Source organism: Ammospiza caudacuta, chromosome 10 (assembly GCF_027887145.1).
Source record: "Ammospiza caudacuta isolate bAmmCau1 chromosome 10, bAmmCau1.pri, whole genome shotgun sequence".
Classification (NCBI taxonomy): domain Eukaryota; kingdom Metazoa; phylum Chordata; class Aves; order Passeriformes; family Passerellidae; genus Ammospiza; species Ammospiza caudacuta.
Window position 1 is genome coordinate 19,901,283 of NC_080602.1, and position 16,854 is coordinate 19,918,136.

A 16,854-nucleotide genomic window follows, 5' to 3' on the forward strand; every position below is an offset into this window, starting at 1 on the left:
TTAAACTAGAAGTAAATCTCTAAATTTGGCTGGAGGCAGTTAGTTGCCTGGATGCTATAGCAGCATTAAATGGTTTTCTCATGCTGCAATTAATACTTTGGAGACTAATATTTGGAAGATTAGGCGAAAAAAATTCAAAGCAGAGCACTCAGAAATTGATATCTGTAGAACTTGGCCCTTGAACTGCTCAGATAATGAATCCCACCATTCTTTGAATTCAAATATTTTCTTTTGTGTGTGGGGTTTCTGTTTTGTGGTTTGTCTGTTGTTTGTGCTTTTTTCCATTCTTGCCTTCCTTTTGCATGCTCTTTTATCTGTTTACTGTAATTTTGTTTATGCTTCAGTCTCTAAGTAAAAGCATTTCCCTTACAGGTTTTACTAAGATCTTCACATTCTCAAATATTAGCAGCATTAAATTACTTGGTTTTGCTATGATTATTTGATATAGCTGACAAGCCATTAAATGTGAAATATGTGGCACTGATACAGCATTTTCCTTACATCACTTACAGACAACTGTAGCTGTATATAAAACACAAGCTGGTAAAAAAAAAAAAAAAAGATCCAAGTGTTACCTCCATAATGCTGACAGAGGAGAACAAAGAAAAAATTGAACTGTCTACACAAACAGCAGGTGCTCGTATGCAAAATCCTATTACAGCCGACATTTTCACACTGTTCTTCAAAGACCCCTGCAAATCTCAATGCTGTCTCTCCCACAGAGCAGCAGAGCTGGAGTCCAAGAGGATTACACAGGAGCTGGAATGGATAAGGCCTTGCAGGAATGCAAAGCAGACAAAGTGGATGCAGCATTTCTTCCATGCAGAAGCATTAGTGTAGCTCAGGCAGTGATTTGAGTCTCCAAGAGAAAAGAGATGAGATCAGAAAGGCAGGATGGAGAACAAGAATGCAGAGAGCTCCTGATACAAAAGTGATCCATCACAGCAAACTGGTCCAATGTTCCTAAAAAGAATCAACAGCAGATGAAGGCATCTGTCCCCAGAACATGAGTCTTTTAGCAGCCAGCATTGTATGAAGGTGACTCAGCTGGCAGCAGAATTTCTCTCTCCTTTATAGACTCACACTAATATGCTCAAGCACTGCAGAAGAGCCAAGTTATTAGGTAAGAATGAGCTCCTCTCAAAAAAATGCAGTAACTCACACACTAAGGGCTCTGTAGAGAAGCCCAGTGCAGAGGTGTCCCAGTTTGTGTTATCCAGGAGGCCATACATCCTGCTTGGATAGCCCTCCTTCAATTCCCTGGAAACATTTTGTGTTTCTCTGAGTTACTCTACCCATTTCCACAGCCTTGAAGAAAGACAGTATTTTCTTTTGATTTAAGAATCAAAACAATAGGCTCTTCCTCTGCAAAGACATGTCTCGTGAATCATAAATAGGGAAAAATCCTACTTGGATAAATGACACTGTAACCTCTATTTTTCCCCACCCCATGGTAAGTGGAGAAAACACATACCGATTTTTTATTTGCTCAAAACACTGAGCTTTGTCACAGTGTGAATCTGCATATGTTTAAACATCTGCTTTCAAAAAGTGCCAAATTCACAGCCTTGCAGAAAAACACAACTCTCCTGATGCATCTCTCCTGTCTCTCTCAATTATCCATTTTCGAGTGGATTCATTAAATATTCCAGCAAATACCAAGAATGATAAGTGGCAAATGGAAGATGACAGTCATTTCATGAAAGCAATTTATTACCTGAAAAGATTCATCCAGTATCTTTTCAGAGACAAGAAAACCTCAGTGTTCTGGCTTTTTCTGTGCTGTTTTTATATTGGCACTCTTGACTATTAAATCACTCATCTATTCCTTTCTTCTCAAGCATCCTCATCTGGCACATGTTCCTTTAATGAACTTTTAGCACAATCAATGTTCAACCCCCAGTAACAGTCAATATAAACCTAAGATGATTAAAAAAATATATAGCAATCACCAGGATTAACAGTACCATATGTTTTAGAACAGCAGACCACAGATAACTAGTTCAGAGCTTAAAAATCAAATTTCCTAGCCACAGCCTTTATCACCACAAACCCAGGGGCTAAATCCCTCTTCCCTTCTCTCAGTAAATACTACTTAGAATTCTGTACAATGAAATTTAGCACAGAGTCAGTTTCTCCTGTGTACTTCTGTTTGGTTGAAGTGCTTATAAAACCTGCCTTGTGCTCACTAAGAAACTGAAACGATAGCACAAAAAAAGTAATTTTTTACAGAAACATACACCTGCATTTATTGATATGTAGAAACATTAAGCATCAGTAAACTTAATCTGTCTTAAAGGAACAAATGTTATTCTAAAAAATTGGAAGAGTACATCTGTTCATCTAGAAAAGTACTGACTTTTGAAACTTAGATGATAAAATTCAGTCCTGAAACCAAGTGATATGTACTTGTTCAGCTTATCCAGCTGTCTTATCTGGGATCACCAGAGTCTATGGAGTAAAAGACATTTTGCCCAGATTGTGTAAATCAAAAGGTTTCAAGAATGATCAAACAGCACACTAGGAGACTTCATTTTCTGCCAACACACCTAGTTAACAGGGCCAATTTCTTTTGTAGCTTTTTTAGTGAAAGATTTCTTGCTAGTCAAAACTTTTTCCTCTCAAAAAAGGATGCTTACCAAGCAATTACCAGCTATGCCACAAGAAGCAGAAGTACCTTGAAGTGGATCAAGGACAATTGTTAATGTAATCACTTAAGGTCATTATTTCAGCTGATGCTAAAGGTAGAAACTGATCTGCAGCTGCATCTTTGAAATTTAAAAGAATAAAAAAGAGAAGAGCAGCTTCTGGAAGTTATTCATGTCCCAATTTGCCTTTGTCTCTGATGCAGTCCTTGTAGGCTCCCTGCCTGACTGCATGCAGGATCACCACAGAGCAACTGGTTATGCAGGAAAAAATGTTAGCAATTCCTGTCCATGCCACACCGGCACTTCACTGCCTCCCAGTAAACCAGCACAGCATAAAGAAGTCTTGTACTGCTGGGGTTTCTATTTTTGAAATAAAAGATAACAGCACAGTGCTTGGAAAAGAAGTGTATTAATGTCTGTGTTACTACTCAAGTTGGCATTTGGCCATGTAGGTTTTCTGCAGTTCACCATTTCACAACATGGACACTTTCAGTTACAAGCTACTACTCCTTACTCCCCCAAAACACATTTTTCCTATTTAGCTCTGCACAGTTCCATTTTACAGTTACAACATATAGTGTTTCCCTTTCTCCCTAATACCATAAAGCTTCCAAGAGAGAGACAAAATAGGAATATGAAATGAGAATTCACAAAAATTTTTAAGGAGGAAGTCTGGTCAGTTCTACAGTGAAGAACAGGAAAGAACATAGTTCACATGGCCCAGAAACACCAGGAATACTGGAAAAATGAAAAACAGAGTAACAGACAACAAACGATATCTGCTAAATCCTCCTCTGTGCCTCAAAATTCTAGTAATTAAATGAGGAAGTTTAAGCTAACACCTTTATTTCAAATTAACACACAAATTAACGTACTAAAAATAAAAATAGAAAATTGTTGTGAAAGTCAACCAAAGAGAATAATAATCTTTAGTCCAATTTCTCCTGCTGCTGAAATGCAACAAATTTAGAACTATATCCAGGTAAGAAATATCCACAATACTTGGGATTCACGTTCTTTATTATGAATATTAGAGTGGATTTTTGGATGGAAAGAGTAATTTCCTGAAATAATTGGAAGGTGCCTGATCCTATTTATGTCAATAGTGTCTGTTCAAGGCTCTACACAAAATGATCTACAGATCTTAGATGAGCTGACAGAAGGACATCCAATTTGGAAGGGTGGGATATTTGGCACCAGATTCCTTCATCTCAGGATAAAAAAGAACTCAATAAATTAAGTAGGCTTTACAACCCACTCACTCTCTACAAAACTCTATGAACATTTGGGATTTATGACAATATTATCTTTCAAGATCTATAAAAAATTCAGATCCAAATTACCTTCAAGTACGTTCCATCACCTTCATTTTTTATTAATGCAAACACAAATCAGAGCAATTTCTTTTTCTAAAAGCCAACTTTGTGCCTCGTATTCCTTTACAGATAGTCATTTCTACATTATCAGATTGATTTTTAGTACAAATTTCAAAGAGAGGATAAAGAACTAATTGTACTGGGCCTATGCACAGCAGTCTTTAGAAGTGAACATCACATTACATGAGTAATTAGCAAGAGTTCAGGGGAGAGGGCAGACGGTTTTGCTATCAGAGAAACAGAAGGTTGGAAGCTGGCAGAGACAGAGCAGGTCAAAACCTTGTAGGCACACTGGACAGGCTTAAGGTTGAGACCCCACTTGATATCTCAAACTGCTGCAGTGACTCCTGAAAGGGTGCTGCTCACATCACAAAGTGCTGCCTGCAACACATGCTTAACTACCAGAGTATTTATTAACCAGTGTGAGCAAAGGTTACACCTTCATAAACCCTACGCATAAAAATAGCAAAACTGCAGCTGAAACATTACCCCACCTCTTCCCACAACGCTGGTACTTTTACAGTTTGTTAAACTTGATGAGATGATCGCACCCAGACTGAAACAGTAACTTTTTCTGTAACATTAACACACATTAAAGCCCATGCTTTATCAGAAAAAGACAAGCTTTTTGCAGTAGGGAGCTACAACAAAAAATACTACAAACAAAATGTGTAATATGACTTAAAATATCCAAGTTGAGGTACATTTCAGTCTTAGTGGAAGAAGGAAACTGACTGGCTCTTGAGTAGCTGCCTGAAGGTAAGAATTGTCCAGGGAACACCGCCAAAGTAAATATTATATGAAATTAGCTACTTCTTTCAAAAATAATCCAAAACAACACTTGAAACATACAAACACCTTTGTGAGAAATTAAGTTCTAAATAACAAATAGCATAATGGAAAAAACTTCTGTAAATTTGCCCTGGAGAACATGCTCCAAAACCAAGAGCATTTTCTTGAAAGATGCCACTTTCCCCAGTCTGTCCTATAGCTAAAATCCCACTTAAATTCATCAGATGTTGGGGAAGACTACACAGAGTTTGGACATTGATTAATTCTGCCCAAATTGGTCCAATGCTTAAGGCAGCAAGTCAATTTCCCAAGTTTTTCTTTAAGTATAAATGGTTCTACACAACATTTTGGTTATAAAGTGCTCAACAGAAGTTCACTTTTTATTGTTGTTGGCTTTTACATGTTGCAATATGTAGTGGAGTAGACAAAATATCTTGTTTAACTTATTACAAAGAACTATTAAAATGCATGGAATAATGCCAAAATTATCTGAATTTAATCTCAGTTTATCTGCACACTGGGAAAAAACCAGCTGGTTTTGCTCCTTTGCTGACGTTGAACACCATTTTCCCAGCTCTGTAAGGACGTTCATAGCAAAGCTAACTAGAAGTTAGGAGGAATAGAAAGATTCTCTAATCTAGCAAAACCCATTGTAAACAACCTTATTAAAAGAGAAATATTTCAAGTCATACTATTTAAAGGTGCTTTCCTGAGAAAAGTGTTGAAGTTGGCCTCAGACCTTTCAGATTTGTTGGCTCCCATTATCCATTACTCCACAGTTGTTCTGCTGCATACAGAAAAAAATGGCCATGCTACAGCATGAAGTTAAAATTAACTGGTCTAACATACTTAGATCTTAAGAAATGTGACAGTATCCTGTAAAAAATAATAATAAAGAAGAGTATCTTAGAGCTTCTGGCTGGCACTGCATGCCTTGAGAAGGATCACTTGCCAGACACTCAGCTATGCAGCTCAGTTAGCAGCATGCCTTGGCTGATAAATAAGGCTCTCATGAGTCAAAGTTCTTAAAGTAACATTTCTATATGTAAGCAGGAATTTTAATAAGGCACAGTAAAACTAATCTTCCTATGAACATAGCTCAAACTGTCTAATGTGAAATCAATTCCTAATCAACAGCTGAAAATAGAATTTTCATCTTGAAGGTACACCTAGAAAGAACTTCAAGAGACTGTACCAATAAATAATATTAATGTCAGAAAAGCAGACAAAAGGTTCTTCTGACAAATTTGCAATACAAAATAAAAACCAGAGGCAATACTTTTGAGATTACCTCTCATTTAAATTTTTCCCTCTAGACTTTGAGACAAGTATACTAAATGAAAACCTCATCTTCCACATCAACATCATTCTTCATTTGTTAACCCACATGGAATTCCCCTTTTTGAAAGTAGAGAGGATACAGATTTATTTGATGATTATGGGGATTTTCCCAAAGACATGCATGTGCTTATCAAGAGACATGAAACCAAGGGTGGGAAGGTGAGTGGGCACTGAGCCAGATTCTGCTGTTTAATCCAATTTTGTGCCTTTGTATTATTTGGTCTCATAGTCAGCAAATCCAACCACAATGTTTAATTCTAACAGGAGAACTTTTGTTCTGTAGAGCTAACATAGTGGTTAAAAATATAAAGATATGGATACAGATAATGCCAGTATAACTCTGCCATTATACAACTGACCTATGCCTGCACCTTTCTGTGATTGTTTGTGGGCAGCAGAGCTTAATGTGCAAATAACAGTAACCCATTTTTCTCAAATTAGCCCTTGGAATAAAGAATGCAAAGATGTTCCTCTGTCCTTAAGCTGACACTGTGCACTATTCATCCATCCCATTCTACATTCTTAGCCTTCTGTTAAAAGCATCTTTATTCCTCTGTGTTCACACAGCATTTCCTGGGTTTACAACCCCACATTTCCCGTTGCTCCCACAACCTGACACACTGAAAAAAACCACTGCCAGCAAGCCACTCAGTTTTAGTCAGGAATGAAACTGAGCTTCATCATCAGATGTCAGGCTGAGCATGCAAGACCAATGTAAGTCATTCATCTAAAAACTGGAAAGCAGGGCAGGGGAGATGAAGCAGCAGCAAATGGGTCACTGCAACATTCAATTCACCAGTGCTCATCTGCAGCAATCTCAATTACCCACCACCAACTGACACAGGAGACACAGGGAGATGCTGTCTATTGGTTTGGTTTTGTATTTTAGGCCATACAAACCCAAGCTTTAAGAGTCAGCCAAAAAACAATTCTTAATCACTTCATTTCAGACACCTAAGAGCCATCAGCACTCAAGACTGTAAAAGTATTTTTTTCCTAGATTCAGTTCCTCATCTTGTACACAGGTGGCCTTAATTTCTCTCAAGTTCAGTGACAACTGAAGCATCTCCTAATCCACAGGAAAAGATTTCTGATCTTCTTAGGGGCTACTTGGAAAAGCAAGCCTATATGTACACAAGCATGTTAGGTACAACACATCTGCACCTTGTTTTATGACTCATTTCAACTGCTTCCAATGCAGCCTTGTAATTAATTTGCATTTGTGAAGGAGGGCAGAAAGGATTCTTAGTTATTCATTAAATTTATTATCAGCTTTGAGGAAAAAAACAACAAACCCCTAAGTTATTTGTTCATTTTCTTTACTAGTGCTGCATAATCTTGAGACTGTTGGCCTTTAAACCAACAGAGAATACAACTGTGGAACTCAGAAGTGGGCCTGGGGCAGGGATGAAAGTTAGTATCACCACATCATGTTAGTATCATGGCACATCACAGTACAAGGAAATAGGGAATTCAGACCTTAGTCCCAGCAGTGAGACTCCAAACAGCCAATACTTGGCACTGTCCTTGTACTAGTCCATCTCCACATGAGGAAACATCACAGGACTGAAATACCCCAGAAAACTGAAAAGGACCTGTTTTCTTCATTCAGTTTGGACACAGAAATATCCATTTGCTGACTGTCAGCTTTTCTCATAAAGCCAGTTGCCAGCAGATAACCCCTTGCATACCCTGAAATGGTTTCCACCTATCCATTCCCATAGTTATATACAGTCCTGGACAGCACTGCTACTTATTTTTGCTTTTGCTCTTTTTACTTATGTGAACAAGTAATGAACCAGTGTAAACTTAGCCCAGCACTCCAGAATGTTTCTAAGCAGCAGAGTAACATAGAGTAAAGGGTGAATTTTGGAGGTTTTTTTGGTTTTGAGGTTGCCATGGACTGGAGGCTGACCCTGGCTTCAGAGCAAAGCCACTGAGGATCAGAGTCCAGCTCAAACTCCCCTGTCAAGAACAAACCGAACAAATCCAAGAGCTACCAGCAACATGCACAGGTCAAACAGCCATGGCAGAGCAACCACCAGCTCAGCCTGCAAAGGTGACATTCTGTACCTAGAGAGAAAGAGAAAAAGCTGCCATTCCTCTGCACTTCACGTAATTTAGTGCTAAAAAGCAGACAGTTACTTCAGCACGGAGGGTTTAACAAGATGTTCCTCTAGGAATCGTTTATGTTCAATGCTCTGATGATGTTGAGAACCAGGTCCTACCAACATCTCCAGTTCAGGTAGTTGAATTTCAGGACTATCCACACTCAGAAGAGCATGTACTGTTAGCCAAAGGCTCTTTGGCAGCTTATTTTTCTTCCCAAATAACACCAGTTGCAAAACATTCTTGACAGCAAAAAGTTTCCTTTTTTTTTTCCTTTTTAAACAAGCTTTGATCTTGTAGTCCTGACAGAAACAGGGAAATATTTAACAAAACTACTTTTACTTCAGTGACTAAAAGACGTAACACCACACTATAGCTCAGTAAACATTTTGAATAACTTTGAACATCAGAGCACCTGTTTTGAACAGTTGTTGGTATTTGTCCCAGGGACACTCATCATCTGAATTAATCTCTGCTCATTGCATAGACAACAACAGCAAAGGATTGTGCATGAATCTATTTTTGTTCCAAGTTATATGCAGCCTTTCTTGAAGAAGAATTGACCATGGCAGGAAAAGTTTTAGAGGATAGTAGCTTTAAACAATCCTTTGGAGACATTGTAACAACATTATTGAAAAGAACAATCTACCAGTTGATGCTCCATGAAGAAAGAAAACTCTGTTACTCCAGGACTATTAACTGTGACTCTGCCAAGCACTGCCTTTTGACATGTCAGGATTTAGTTGGTAACTTTTGATAAAAACCTTTAAGCATCCAATCTAGAGAACTTGGCTTAGATCATGCACAAAATATGGTGCTAGTGAAACAAGATTCTGTTGCAAAGAAAATTAAAGCAGAAATTGACTATTTTGGTTAGGAAAGGCAAAAAGCCCCTGAAGCTGTTATTCACCTGGAAAGCTGTAAGCACCTCATCACATCAGAATGGAGACAAACTAAACTGACACAACCTCAGAAGATTAGTTATCACTCTGGCCTAATCCAATTAGGCGTGTTCCTGATTTTACTCAATGTAAGACTTCTCCACCAGCTCCTACACAGGAAACAGCAATAATCTCCTGATAATCAGCACCACAAATAATAAAATTCCTGCATAATTAAAAGTTTGTGCATTTTTAACATTAAATTTGGCAAAATAGTTTTAAAAACTACTTAAACATTTTATCTGCTAGCCAGTGATCAAAGGCCTGTGGATTTTACTACACCATTTCACAATTCAATTATTTCCATCATACCATATTGAACAAGAAGCATAGGGAAAACTAAAAGTGAACCTATGCTCTCCTTTGGATTGAAAGACAAATCCAAATGCACCCATTTTGAGAATTAAGGACTTAAACATTACAATAATATCTATCATTTATTAAAAGCTTAAAAAAATACTAGTTTATATTGTGCACCATGAAAAATGAATTAAGCTCTATCTTGTTAAATGCAACAAGAACAGCTCTTCTAAGCTATTCATTAATTACATTTTCTTCACCTTCTTTCAGGATGCAAAAGATGGACTAAGAGGTTCTGCTCTGATACTTTACTACAGAAACAGAGGGAGTGGGGCAGCAGAGCCTTCTTTCTTGTGACTGGGATTTTAAAATACTTCAAGAACCTTCTTCAAGTTTTTAGGAAACATACAAATAGATTTTAATATAAATAGCATGTGATTGACAAAGCAGCCATGGTTTTGTGCTTGAGCACTGAACCCAAGCCCTACATGTGCATCCTGTTTTTAAGTACTGTACATTGTCTTAATGTAAAAGTGTTAGAAAGTTCAACCTTCCCATGTGGGATTCAGGAAAAGGGGGGAAGAGGAGGACAATCAAGTCATTTTGCACAGATGTTGCATTAAAACAATCAGATATTAGGATAAGAGACACAGCTGAACAAAAAGCAGCAACTTAAAACCACGTGGACAATAAGACAGTCTGATATATATTCTCTTCAATTTGGTTCTGATTTTGAAACAAACAACAAAATCAGCCCAATCTGCCTAAAATAAAACACTTGCAAAAAATATCTTTAACAATAAGACAGAAAATTCTTTCTGAGAAACATTAAGATAGCAGATGGAAGTTTGTAAATCAAGTGGAAAAAAATACATATAAAAGACCAAATTAACCACTGATCAATACTTGATAGTGGAATGAAAACAACCAAAGCTACAATTACAGCCTCTGAAGAAAAATCTATAAAAATACATTCTAAGGGAACAAAACTATAGGTCAACATCTCTACTGGGCTGAAAGACAGTTAGAATTCAAAATTAATAAAATTATCCTTTAAGACAGTTCATTCATGAGAAGAAATACTAAATTCCTTTAAATTAAGGAAAATAATTTTCCTTTACAAAGACTAAAAGAATGGAGAATAGTTGAGACTGATTTTGCAAAGACAGGCTGATAATTGAAACTAAACAAAAGAATTTGATGATTTTGTTTTTTCATCCACTGTTTTCAGATAGTTTTATAAGGTTTGATTCCTAAATGTGTATGTGATAGCAAGATCCCTGTTTCAGGACCTTGAAAGAATACAGTCACAATCTGCAGCCATGATGGCAAAACAAAGTAATGTCTTGAAAGGCTGACCTAGAACAGAGGCTAGACAGAGCTAAAGGATAAATCAGATATTTATTAAAAGGCCTTAATGGATACACCTGGGGCAGTACAAGACCCAAAATGGTCACAAAATGGACAACTGGTCACAAGATCTCACACTTTCATAAGTTTTGGTCCATTTGCATATTGGAGTTAATTGTCCAATTATAGCCCCAGGTTATGAAGCTCCATCCTCAATGTTTTCTCTCTTCAATTCACCGTTGTTTATACTTTTTGGGCCTGGAGCTTGTAACAGTTGTCCTTGATCTCAGATTGGAAAAGGATTGTTTTGACTGCCTACCCTGTGAAGAGAACTTGCTAACACTTAATATGAAGCTCAGAATTACACACTAAAGCAGCACAGAATGTGAAAAATATGAAAGCTAAAACTTAAAGCATCACTGCCAGCTCACCATCATTTCTAGAATTTGACAGCTTTCTCCAAGCACAGGGTTAATCCCCACCTTCCTCAAGGCAGCTTGCAAAACACGCAGGTAAATTAATGATTGCCAGGTATCAGTGGTACTTCAGAGGCACAATTTAAAAGGAAGAGTCTCAGACTTCCAACATTTTAATGATTCCTTTCTGCTGCCAGGTGGAACGTCTGGTGGATTCAGAAGAGCAACAGCTTCCCACGGAACTTAGCACAGATGACTAAATGCTTTTGATGGCACAGTGAACCTCTATTTTAAGACTTCACTTTTAACTTTGCATTACAGTTCACTACCATATGACTGGAGGCCAAATGCCAGGAATTTGCATTAAGAATGAAAGCATACACAATCTCCTGGAGCTACCAAGGAACTGCTGCAGCAGGAATGCTATAACATGACATTTTACCTCAAGAGGCATACTTGGATTTCTGCTGCAGAATATTTCACTCATTGTGAGCCACTTGGATTGAGGACTAGCAAATGATCAGTCTTGTAAAGTTCACACTGTTACTCGGAGAATTCATCAGCAGAAAGGCTGATGAAAGGTTTCACTCATACCTGTTACAAACACAGTCATCTGTTAATAGAATTTATTAACTTCCTATTGAAGGTTACACTTTACAGTGACCAACTTCTTTACTGGGCACCTAAAATACTGTAATCTTAAAATCACAGAATTGTTAACATTGGAAAAGATTTCAAAGAGCCCTGAGTCCAACCATGAACCCAGCACCACCATATTCCCCATGTGCCAAATTCACATGCCCTTTGAACTGTTCCAAGGGTGGTGATCCCACTGCTTCCCTGGCACCCAATTCCAATGGATTTTGGCTCCTAAAAACCTAACCAATGCTAACTACTCTAACTGTACCCTCAAGGTACACTAAAATATGGAATTAACAAACATGGCAAAGTAAGACCTGGGAAATTTCAACCTCTCAATAAGGTGGAAAGCAGAGACTAGATTTTGTATAAACCACTCAAGGGACACTAACAGAAAACTACAAACCTGTCCAGTCACACATTTATTGAAGATCCTCTAAAAGCAAGTTTGGCATGTGGTGGCATCACCTACTGGGTCAGGTTTCTTAAAAGATTTAAGTGAAGGAATCCCTTGTTTCTGGGTCTATGTAGAACATAACCATATACTAAATGCCTGTCAGCACAGAAGAAGGCAGACGTGAAAGCACTTTTTCAGAGCTTGAGAAGGTTTAAATGAAACAATATCATCAACTAAACATCAAGTGAAAGAGAGAAAATACACATTAAGGAAGAGAGAAGGACTACCATTACCTAGGCTTGGTTTAGACGTAGCACTTTTCCTCCCTTGAATCTTATTTACATCACCCATATGTGATGTAGTGGCACTTAATAATTTATTACGCATACGCCATATCAAAATCACTTCTTTACATAAGACCATGTTATTTATATTCAAGGAAACAAATCTTTTTTAAAGTCCTGGAAAACAAGCCCAGAATCTGGTTTGCTCACCAAGCAGACAGAACACATGCTATGGAAGGGTAACTTCTCCCTACATCTTTCTCCCCCCTGCTCTTTGCTTGACTTAGGCAGAGCAATGTCAAAAGGCATTTGGACTCCACAACTAACCAATCCCTGGATTCTTGCAAAGCCAATTATCTAAATTAGTAACAACTCCTGTCACTATTTCTGAAGCTGGCACATATCCCCAAGATAGACATTAAATACGCATTTCATGCAAGCCAAGTTTGTCTATGAATGCCAGAGCCAAGAACTAAAAACGTTCATCGCTCTTTTCTCTTGGCCTACTACAATTTAAGCTTTTTAAAGCTCTTTCTTTCAGGACATGTTCTGTGAGGTCATACTTTAAGAACCACTTATGCAACAGCAAAAGGAGCTCATGGTTTCTGTGGACAGAAGTGGGAGGCCCAGGGACAGCCATCAGTCATAGCAAGGAGCCAGAGGCAGCAGTTCTGCTCAGGATTTTCTAGAAGCCAAGGGCTCACTGTTTCCACTCACCATGCTGCCTCTTGCCAGAGCCTTCTCACTGTTGCTCCATCCCTTTGGATGCCACATACCTTGGCATCTCCTGGCAGAAACCTCAGCTCTCCTTCCAGATGTCAACACTTTTTCCTTCCAGCCCACTACCATAAGCATTGGATAGAGTTGATTGGAAGCCAAAAGAGAAAGACTTCTATGGTGCAGGAGCTTGCACGAAACCCCAAACATGTCACACAACACCAGCAGCTTCCTGGTAAGCCAAATTCAGGCAGAGCTTTGGCTCACCTGGGTTACCTCTAAGTGTAGACAGTGGCAAGTCTCAAACAACAGGTTTACTGCACTCTGCAAGCTCAAACTGCAATGAATATGTCCTACTCAAGATGGAGATTTTCAATGGTGAAGCAATGGCTAACACAAATTACAACCGAATAATCCTCTAAATCTAGAAAAAGCCAAAGGATGAAGGTTTGCCCATCGTTTTAGCAAATGAAGCCATCCAGTAAATCACACTGTAGCTGTTCATGGAACATCTGGTCAGGCCGCCAAAGTAACTGAAACCATTTACAAACCCTTCCCCTCCACTCAGCAAGGTTAACCGTGCAGACTTATTAGGATTAAAGGGAGACACAGAAATACCTTGTCCCCAGTATCCATTTACCTTGTCCTGAGGGCCTGCCAGGCTGCATCAATGTCTGCATACAGGTTTTTCTCAGAGGGCTTGCCGGTGCTCACCCCGTAGCCAGAGTAGTCATAGGAGAAGACGTTGCAGTTGATGCGGGAGCCAAGGCCAATGTAGAAGCTGCACATCTGGCCCAGGTCCACAGCATTACCGTGCGAGAAGAGCAGCGTGTACCGGCCAGTGGGGGCACAGCGAACGAACATGCAGCCCAGGCGGTTATCTCGGGCCGTGCGGGAGAAGAACACTTCCACGGCATCCAGTTCCCGCTGGGAATACTGCCAGTCGGCCCGCTCGCTCAGGTGCAGGCTGCAGGTGCCCGATCCCGTGGGGGTGCCCGCCCCGGCCGCTGCCCCGGGCTCCTGCTGCTGCTCGGGCTGCAGCACGGTGTACGTGGGCTCCGGGGGCAGGAAGGCCAGCTTGGCAGCGATGCGGCTGGGGCAAGGCGGGCAGCAGAACAGCCAGCACAGCTCGCCCAGAGAGAAACCGTTCATTCTGGGGCCTTGTTCTGGCATCAGAGACGCCGGAGAAAAGCTAAACCTCTCCTGGAAAAGAAGTCACACGGAACCGACCCAGAGCCCTCCTCCGGCGCGACCTGCCGCCTTCCTGCGAGGCCACCAGCTGCCCTCCCAGAACGCAAACAATGGCAACCTTGGAAGAACTACAGTTCGGCAACAGCAATGCAGCTCTTCAAAGCCTGGAAACTGCTTATACAAACCAAAAACAACCCCACGAAACACAGATGGGCTACAACCAGCCCTCAACCCCCCCGCCGCAACTAACGCTACAGCAAATGCAACTCTCTAAAACCCGACCCTAGACCGCCCTCACCGCACGTGAGCCACACGTACACATTTACAAAATGAATTCCCCGATACCACGGCTCAGAGCGGCGCCCCGGCCCCCCGCAGGGAACATGCAGGATCCAGGGAAGCACCTTCCCGCACACAGCGCACCACGCGCGGCCCCACCCGCTCCGCCCCGGCCCCCGGGACGCCCCGCGAGGCAGCGAGGGGCCCCCGCAGCGCCACCGCCCCCGGCCCGGCCCCGGCAGCGTCCGCAGGACGAGGAAAATGAGAAGGAAGAGCAGCACGAGGAGCAGGATGAGGAGGGTCGCAGGGAAAGGGGAAGGCAAGGTCGAGGCTCAGCCGCGCGCGGCCGCGGGCAGGGCCATGCCGGCTGCGGCGCGCAGGCAGGAGCGGGCAGCGGCCATGTCCCGGCTCCCCCTCCGCGCCGCCGCAGCGCTTCCGGGTTACGGGCGCGGAGCGGCGCCGCCGCAGGTGCCGGGGCGGGTGCGGGGCTGTGCCGGGCCGCGCCCGCAGCGGCGCCGCTTGGGCGGGGCGCCGGGAGGTGCGGGAAGTGCGGGAGCGGGTCCCGCAGCACCGGCCAGGATACAGGGGCCACCGCCGGGCCCTTTAAGGGACCCCCCAAACCCCTCCGCCGGCCGCCCACCCTTGCGCGTGCGCGGCGGGCCGGGGGCGAGGGGCGGTGCGCGCGGGGGCCATTTGGCGTCCTCTGAGGGGTCCGTGAGGGGACTCCCGGCACAGGTCACCCTGAGGGCTCCGTGAGGGAAGCCCCGGCTCGGGTCACCCTGAGCGCTCACATCGGGACAGTGCCAGCCCTCAGAGCGGGGCCCGGCGGGGTGAGGGGTCCCCATGGCCCTGAGCGTCGTTCCGCGAATCGCCCAAGCTGTGCAGCAATGCCAATGGAGCTGCCCCTCTGCAGTGCCCGGCGCTCCGCTCCCCAGCTGCCCAGCGAGCTGTGCCTCCATAGCTTAAAAGCTTTGGAGGATCTCTGGATTTGCCAGCAGTTTCAAGAGATACCACGGAAAACTTAAAACGGTGCAATTGCAGAAGCCTCATTTCCTTAGAAAATGAGGGTAATGATCCGTATCCCAAATAATTCATTGAATAAATTAGCAAATTGCTTAGAGCATATGGCAGACCCCATGGATAAGTGGTACTGCATCTCTAACGCGTGCTTCGACCATGAGAGCAGAGCGCAAAGACTGTGGGCAAATTTATGTGTAACATTCTGTTGGTAACACAGGGTATAACTACAGTCCTTAATTAACCAGCAGTGCATGCTTACTGAAAAAAAAAAAAAGTCACATAGCCAAAGTGAAAATATAAGGAAAATTCCACCTGTGCAACTGCACTTACCCTGCAATTCTTATGCTTCCAACCAGTGTCCTGACTTGAGACGTGGTGAGTGTGTTCACCCCTTTGTGTTGCTCTCCTACTGTTGGTCATTACCTAAGTGCTACCTATGAGGAAAAAAGTTTCAAAAACTCAGGGACTGGGGCCATTTAATAAGTTACAAACCTGAGATGCCCTTCCCTTTCATTTTCATTGAGTAGCACTTGCCAACTCTGAAAACTCAGTTCAAAACCGGTGTACAGAAAGTACACGTGGTTTTGGTCATGTGTGATGCTCCTTTGTCTTTGGAACTGGAACGTCAAAAATGGGCTCAGCCCCCATCCACAGCAGTCTTTAGTTTTGCTAACAATGGGAATTTTAGAAATGCTAAAATCAGCCAGCAATAATTGTACCTATGCTGACTGTTAAGTGAAAAAATGAAAGAGACAAATGTGTTATCTCCATCCAGCTTGAACTTGTGGCCTCTGGCACGGAGAGGCTGTTCCTCCAGAGGACAGAGAATACCCAGTTAATTACATGTGTCCCAGGCATGTCCCACTGGGAGGGTGACAGGGTCCAGAGATCAGGCAGGGTAATAAAACGTGTCCCACCTACTTGATGCTGGGTTCCTTTGGGTGGCAGAGACAGCCAAGGCACCATGTATGGGTCAGGGAATGATGAAAAATACTCCTACTCCACAAACTGTGATAGGAAAACACAGAATAGATAAATGAGGGACCCTGTGAAA

General features: G+C 41.8%; 1 protein-coding gene across 1 annotated transcript in view; it reads right to left on the reverse strand.

Annotated features, from left to right (window-relative positions):
• Positions 1-14,864, reverse strand: part of ABHD17C (abhydrolase domain containing 17C, depalmitoylase) — a 28,952-nt gene extending 14,088 nt beyond the window's left edge. Inside the window, exon 1 of the mRNA XM_058811414.1 lies at positions 13,951-14,864. Within this exon, the coding sequence (XP_058667397.1) occupies positions 13,951-14,483 (533 nt within the window). The 5' untranslated portion in view covers positions 14,484-14,864. The remainder of the gene's footprint in view (positions 1-13,950) is intronic.
• Positions 14,865-16,854: the final 1,990 nt, after the last annotated feature.